We start from the raw sequence: 7,910 nt of genomic DNA on the forward strand, positions 1-7,910 counted from the left end.
TCGAGTGCGCATACCGTTTGTCAGAAGTGCAAACTAGCGAACATACGAGCCTTTAAGACAGGCCATCTGTTCGTCTTAGACCCTTGGATGATTGTCAAACGCTTCTAAAAATAAGTGCTCACTAGCAGAGAGGGGCTGCCCAGGTGAGGCTCAGTGGAGGGGAGCTGGGTTGCCTGTGTCTGCACCCTTCCGAAGGTAAAGACAGGCACCTGTGCTGGGGGGGGTCGGCTTGAAAGGATGGGGGAGAGAGGAGAGGAAAGCACAGAGCAAGACCACCCTGCATATACACCCTTACATTTTTTGGCTGGGGATGCGAGCTTCTCCCTGTTCCTTACCTCTCTTGTGACTCCATAGCTCAGATACCTTCCATGGCTCCCAATGGCCCAGATTTAAGGGCAGGCTGCCTCGTCTGGCATCCAGGAGCCTCATCAATAAGACCCCCGCTTCCCTTTCCAGGCTGGTCTCCATGGCACATACCCTGCGCTGCTGCCAAGCTGAATTATTCATTGTTCCCCCAACATATGCTGCACTTTTCACATCTTGCAGGCAGAATGGAGCTGTGGTGAGGAGGTTCTGGCCAAGCAGACTGCTCCAGCCCCACCCTGAGTGGCTTAGGACCTTCGCTCGAGGCCTCAGTGTGCTCATCTGTAAAACGGGGAGAGCACAGTGTTTATTTTGGAGGGGGTGGGTCTTGAGGCTCACATGTGGTACTAGAAGTGGACAGCTAGGAACGGGACCTGGCACTCTGGGAGTGGGTGGGTGGCCGTGCTGGCCAGGGTTGTTTTCACGTTCTCTTCACCTCCATGTGTGCTCACTTTGCTCTGAGTGCTCACTTTGCTGTCTTGGAAAGCTCTCTTTGTATGTACAAACATACACACACACACACACACACACACACCATTGCTAAGCCTGATCATCTGGGCAGACAAACCCCCATTGTGTCCTGGAGCCCCACTTCCCCAGATCCCTGCCCCACTAGGGAGAGAGAGACAGGCAGGGAGTATGGATCGACCTGCCAACACCCATGTTCAATGGGGAAGCTATTACAGAAGCCAGACCTTCTGCATCCCACAATGACCTTGGGTCCATACTCCCAGAGGGTTAAAGAATAGGAAAGCTATCAGGGGAGGGGATGGGATAGGGAGTTCTGGTGGTGGGAATTGTACCTCTCTTATCCTATGGTCTTGTCAATATTTCCATTTTATAAATAAAAAATAATTTTAAATTTTTTTTAAAAAGGGCAGCTGTTAAGCCAGCTCCTTCCTTAAGTATCTTCCAGCTTCCCTTTGTCTCCTGTCTCTAAGGTCCTTTATAGGGAAACCTCACCATACCTTAAAAGGCCAGGATAAGCCTGCCCCCCCCCTCTCTCTCTTTCTCTCTCTCTCTCTCTCTCTCTCTCTCCCTCTCTCCACTCTCTTTATGAGCCAGACCCTATTTGCTTGGTCATTTGAGAAAGAGAGAGAGACTATAGCACTTAAGTCTCCTTTAACACAGAGGGGGCTGGGCTCAAACCTGGATCTTGCACATGGCAAAGCAGCACACTGTCTATCCCAGTGAGCTATTTTGCCAGCCCTCAGGCCCTGAATTTGTTAAGTGAGCAAACACAGGATCCCCCATTTAGTTTGCACGTGGTGCAATGTCAGCCCCGAAAGTCTGTCATTTCCCTAAGAAAGGCAATTTCCCTATAGTCCAAATAGGTACCTGGCCCTGGTCCTGGCCCTGGTCCCTGCTCTTGGAGATAGTTATTTGTAAATCTGGCCTTTGTGTGAGACACCTGCTAGGGAGTGGACATGGGAGGAGAGGGAGTGCTCAGAGCCTGTTTCCCACCCTGCAGACAGAAGGAGGTAGCATATGGGTTGCGGCGAAGTTAGGGGGTTCTGCAGTTGGGGCTGGGTGAGCACATTATGGGTGGGGCAGGGGGATTAAGTAAGAGGGATGTAAGGACTGAGCCCTTGGCCAGTCTTTTTTCTTGTGGAACTTGGAGCTCCTGATGGAGGTCACCTGTCTGCCTGTGCTGAGCTGGGGGCTAGACAGACATGGCAGTATACAGCTATGAGGAGCACTCCTTCCTCCCTGTGTGAGCTCCCCTCCTCACCAGATACATTCTGTCCCCTGGGGTCAGGGGGGCAGTGAGTATGGATATGGAGGCTGTAACCAGGGGCCTTGAAAGGAAGGGGCAATAACTATATATATTCCTACTGTTTTCTTTTTAAAATTTGTATTTATTTGATTTGATAAGACAAAGAGAAATTGAGAGGGGATGGGGAGATAAAGAGGGAAAGAGACAGAGAAACACTTGCAGCACTGCTTCAATGCTTGTGAAGCTTCTCCCCCTGGTGGTGGGGACTGGAGGCTTGAACCCAGGTCTCTGTGCATGGTTATGTGTTTAAGTGGGTGTTCCACTACCAGGCCTCGTAGATAATGCCTTCATCTGAGCCTTGCTGTTCCGGGATGGGGCCATTCAAGATTCTGAGCTGGGAACCTGCTGGAGGCTATATTGCAGGCTATATTGAATGAATGAACAAAAGTGCTTGCAAATGAGTGTCCTGACTGAGGGTCTGGTCCATGTGCTCTGTGGATGATCTATGGAAAGACAGGACTCAGGTGGACGGACCCCCATGATGAAACAAGCCCACAGGCAGGGTGCAAATTGCATCGTCTCCTGCCACCCACTCCCCTTGTGCATCACCAGTGTGTGTCCTCAGGGTGGATAGCCCCATGCACAGGGCAGAGGTCCCCAGAATGGGCTGCATATGCTCTGCCAGGGAGTGGGGGTGGGGCTCACTGTCAGGAGCCCTCAGCCCTCATACACCCCCATTTTTATTCTTCTCACCTGCTGCAAGGCCCACACCTGCGCCTCCCTGGCAGGCAGAGCAGCCGTGTGGATGCCAAGCCTCCCCTCCAGGCACCTGCTGGCCTCCTCAGCTCCTACCTCCTGCTTCATGGTGCCGGGGAGTGTTTATCTGCAGGGTCGGCAGCGTCTTTAAAAAACGATTTTCTTCCTTCTCCGAAGGGGCTAAATATAGCACAGGCATAAACAGAGAAACAGACATTAAGCCAGAATGCCCTTGTGAGAGCTGAGCCTGGTGGAGGGGAGACTTTAGGAGGTTTGATGAAGTTTCTTGCCCCCCACTGCAGCCCCGAGCTGTTGCAGGGAGAAGCCAAGTGTTGTGGGGGTTACTGAGCTGTGCTGACTGGCGGGGATGCCCTGGAGCTGCTCAGAGCACAGGTGTGCTGGGTGATCAGTGAGTCTCCACCATCCCCAGAGTCCTACTAGAGGCTGAGGGATGGTGGTGATACCCTCCTCACCCTAGCACCTGGGCTTCTCAGCACCCTACACATGCCCTCTCTCTCTCTTTCTCTCTCTCTCTCTCTCTCTCTCAACCCCCCCACTTTCTCTCTCCTATATTTACTAGGTGACTTGACTTTTGTCCGTCTGTACCATCAATCCCACATGAGCATGTCTGTGTGTCTTGCATGCCCTCTCCTCCACTGTGCATGGCCCTGGGCAGAGCATCCAGCAGACACTTAATACAGTGTCTACAGCATTGGGGGCTGGTGAAATAGCTCACTTGGATAGTGTGCTGCTTTGCTAGATGCGTACCCCAAGTTCAAGTCCAAGCTTACGTGCTATGGAACTCTTTCAATGCCTCTCTGTGATAGATAGAATGATAGCTAGATAAAACAATATGGTGCTGGATAAATGTCGTAAGCCAGCCGGTCCCCAGGGAACACTGAATTTCAGTGTTGGCATCAAGGAGACTTCTCAGAGTTTCACTCCTGGATCTTTGGGGGAAGAAATTTCACTGAGATTTTCAGCTCCTTTTTGTGTAGTCCTTTCCTGAGTCCAGTTAAAGAACTAGCTTTTCTGTCCCCTACCAGGGGAAGACTGTTGTTTTTTTAAATTTTATTTTAATGTAATTTTTGACACCAATATTTTTACTGGGGTTTTGTGCTACTTGATTCTGCCACTCCTAGTGGACTTATTTTATATTTTTAGATAGAGGGTGAGAGAGACAGAGAGAAAAGGAGGGATGCCACAGGACTGCTCCACTGTTTATGAAGCTTCCTCTTTGCTCGGTGCTGGGCATTGGTGTGGTGGCTGGGACTTCGAGCCAGGCCCTCATGCATAGTAGTGTGCTCTCTAGTGAAGAGTCCTTTTCATCTCCCCACCCCTGCCCCACACACATACACACTGTTGTTTCTTACACAGAAGTGACATTTCTTCTCACATGTTCTTAACCAGATTTGAATGCCAGCAGCTCTGGATGAGCCAGTGTGACCCCAATTTCCTCCTGGTGGTGGTGGGACAAGTGGTCTTTGAGATTGTGTGGGGCTCAGATATCACCCTTGTTTTTCTGCTACCTCTGGAACAAAGCCCCCATTCAGGAGCATTCAGGGGCCTGTGAGCTCAAGGTATAAATTCCTCTCAGGCATTCCACCCCCTTGACCTCTGTGCTGGGATCAACCCACAGGTGCCTGCATTTGCCAAGTGAATTTCAGTCTCCACATCTTTATCTTTGCCGCCCCTTCCCTTCTTGGCATGCCTTACCATGCAGCTGCTTCCTACCCACACCCTTAATTGTCTGTCTGTCCAGTGGCTCATTCAAAAAGAGTTACTCAGTGTTGGGGCCAGGCGGTGGTGCACCTTGTTAAGTACACACACTACAGTGCATAAGAACACAGGTTCAAGCCCCCAGCCCCCACTTGCAGGGGGAAAGCTTCAGAAGTGGTGAAGTAGTGCTGTAGGTGTTCCCCCCTCTCTCACCCTTCCTCCCTCTCTAGCTCCCTTCCCTCTAAATTTCTCTCTATCCTATTAAATAAATAAATAACGTTTAAAAAAATACTTACTTAGTGTCTGCTGTGTGCCAAGCTGTAGGAACAGCAAATGGAGACATTTACCTTCCCAACACCCCTCCTCTCTCTCCTGGTTTCCCCCCAATAAAGAGCCGCCTGACTCTTTATTGCAGAGGCCACTTGGCATTGCTAATTGAAGGGCTGCAGGTTGGGTGGGAGAGTGACACCCCCTCCTTTCCCTGGGCAGCAGTTCGTGCCACAAGCCCCTGGGCACTGGAGGCACAGGGCCCTGTCAGCACCCCATGCCCAGCTTGTGGAGCTCCATGGAGGGGCAGTCTACTGGTGGGTAGAAAGATGTGTGCCAGAAGGGGCTGTGGGGACAGGAAACACTGTGTGGCCAGAGGACCTTAAGTGGCTTAGCTTGAAGGAGAGAAGAGCAACTGAGTCAACAGTGCTTGGTTCATGATGGGGTGGGTAGGCGCCTCAGAGACCAGTTCTCTGTCACAGCACATGGATGGGGGCGAGGGGCTCTGCTGGAGGGCAGGTATTCCCATGGAAACCACCACATTCCTTCTGTGCTCTCAGACAACCTGCCTTGTGCCTCTGTGACCCCCACCCTCCACCCCTATCGAGGTGCCCGCTGGCAGAGTTTGTGCTGGGGCTAATGTGCAGGTGATGTGTGGCTGGGTCCCCAGGGGGCATGGGGCACTGGGAATCTGCCTTCTCTCCCTCTAAGCTCTTGATGCTCCCAACTCCCTGTTTCCCAGCCTCTCAGCTAGGTGCCCCTTAGCTAGTCTCTGAGCCTCGATTTCCTCATCTCACCACTTCCTCCTTTGAAGGCTGGTGGGGAGGTTGGAAGAGTTGTGCCACAATAGCAGGAAGTGTACGTGTTGGGATCCACACTTGCCTTTTTGCAGGAGCCCAGACAGGATAGCTGTAGTGGGACAACAGTGCTGCCTCTCCTTGCTCCTGAGCTGATGGGAAGGAGCACCTACAGGGGCCCTGTGCCAGGTGGGGTGGGGGACAATGAACTGGGTCTCCGGGCCAGATGGGGGTTTCACCCTCAATGTGCAGACCAAGAACCCAGGAGAGACTCTCGGCTTTGCTTCTGACCCCTGGTGGCCATCCACAGAGCTGCAGGCCAGTGGCTCCTAGTCCTAGAGGCCTAGGAAGACAAGTGCACCTCTGAGAAGCTGCACCCTGTGATTGGAGATGCAGTGCTAACTCCAAACAGGGCTACTCTGCCCTGGATGGATTTTTCCTTTAGTTTTCTGGGTGTCCTGAAGTTGAACAGTGCCTGAGGCTTGGAGGAGCTTGGTCTGGATTTGTAAGGCAGGCCACTAAAAAGGAACACAAAGAACTGGAGTCTCTTAGAGGCCAAATCCCGCCTTCTGCCCCAGGCTGCTGGCTCCTATGGAAACAGATCAACGCTGCCAGCCTGCACCCCAGAATGCCATGGGCTGTGTCAGAAGGAGCCATGTGGCCAGAAGGTCCCACCTGGGCCCTGGATTCCCAGGCGGGTCCAGCCACCTCACACAAAGTCCTTCTGTCTGGAACACTGTCACATGGCTGAGCAGAGGGGGCCTCCCACCTCCTCCTGCACCCTCCCTGCTGGGTGACCCATCCCCTGCCTGGGCCTCAGGCTCCATGGCCGCCCACTGTCTCAGCACGTCTGTGCGACTCTGGTGTTTCTTGGCCAGAGAATTGTATGACACATCTGCTCTCTCCCCCCCACTAGGCTCAGAGCAGCTCCTGGGAAGGGCGGAGAGGGAGGTCTGGGGGACGCCTGCTGGCGGCCAGATATAATTTCCTCCCAATCATTCATGCAAGAAGGAAATAGAAAGCTGACCAGGGATGTTTTGGTCACTCCCTACCAACTCCCCAGTATCTCCCCCTTTCTCTCCAGATAGCCCTTGCTGAGGGTAAGACTCGGATGGCTTAAAAAAAAAAAAAGGAAATGGTTTATAGGGAGCTGAGGTTGGCAGCAACAGGAACTAGTTCCCCAGGCCCCAAATCAAAGGCAGCTGTGTCCCCAGAGCACTTTTTCCTGGTTGCATTTTGTTTTGTGATAATCGAGATGTCTTCCTGGTGGCTCTGGGCGGCGTCAGTGCACCGAGTGGGAGGGGCCCGGCATGCTCTCCATTCTTCTGCCCTCATGCGTGTCTCCTTTCTTCGCCTTTGCAGAACCACACGATGAGCCAGCACGCACAGTGAGGGACCGCTCGACAGGACACCTCTCTGCAGAAGGCTTGCCGGAGACGCCGTGGGGAGGGCCATTTGAACATTACATCCAATCAAAGTGTCATTTGCAACCCAGATGTAAAACTCTAATGATTTGGCCATGAGGCGCTGCTACTATAAGCAGCTGGAAATGAATATTAATGGCAGAGATTAAAAGTATTCCATGCTCAGTATTTTTTATTGTCCTGCTACAACTAGTGTGCTTTTAGAGTTTCCGCCGCAGACTACATTTCTAGAGTTAGAGAAACCCAATTTTGGAGGCTATTGTCCTTTGTTCCTTCATGTATTATATTGATAGTTTTTTTTTTTTAAATGGATTAGTGTGAGTTTATTTTTTCTTTGCTCCTTTTTTATTTTTCTTTCTTGCTTTTCTTCCTCCCCTCCCCCTTTCAGTTAACTACTTTTTAATTGCAATTCTAGGTAATTGTGCATCGTGATGTGATTGCTTGGCTATTGTCTGAATATTTCCTTTTAATTTTTTAATTAAAGACTAATGCTTTGATTGGATTTGCCAGTTCACCGGACAGTGATTAAAACTATGTAATGAATATAATTGGTTTCAGTGCAACTGGATGGTCTGCTTTTAAATGTGACTTAATCTGACTGCAGTAACTAGTACAGTTCAATAAAGGGAATCCATGCGGTTAGCATCCGCCTGCCTGCTTCTCTCTTCCCCAGTCCAGGGCTCTGTGTGGGGTGGGGAGGTGGAGGGCCATCATCACCATGACATTTGTCCCTGTGTGAGTTCTCCTCAGATGCCACATGTCTTTGGGGGTATATACACACACTAGATCCAGTTTCCCTTGGGAAAGAAGAAATGTGGTAGCCACATACCTGTCTATTTCAATGAGCTGGCAGTGGTCACATGAGTT

The 7,910-nt window shown here is 51.3% G+C and overlaps 1 protein-coding gene across 6 annotated transcripts in view; it reads left to right on the forward strand.

Moving 5' to 3' along the window:
- The window catches only part of ZNF423 (zinc finger protein 423), a 380,636-nt gene extending 372,951 nt beyond the window's left edge, over positions 1-7,685 (forward strand). For all 6 annotated transcript variants that reach the window (XM_016194903.2, XM_060185589.1, XM_060185593.1 and 3 more), the window contains one exon: positions 6,982-7,685. In XM_016194903.2, the coding sequence (XP_016050389.2) occupies positions 6,982-7,011 (30 nt within the window). In that variant the 3' untranslated portion in view covers positions 7,012-7,685. The remainder of the gene's footprint in view (positions 1-6,981) is intronic.
- The last annotated feature ends 225 nt before the right edge of the window (positions 7,686-7,910 follow it).

This window comes from Erinaceus europaeus, chromosome 2 (assembly GCF_950295315.1).
Source record: "Erinaceus europaeus chromosome 2, mEriEur2.1, whole genome shotgun sequence".
Classification (NCBI taxonomy): domain Eukaryota; kingdom Metazoa; phylum Chordata; class Mammalia; order Eulipotyphla; family Erinaceidae; genus Erinaceus; species Erinaceus europaeus.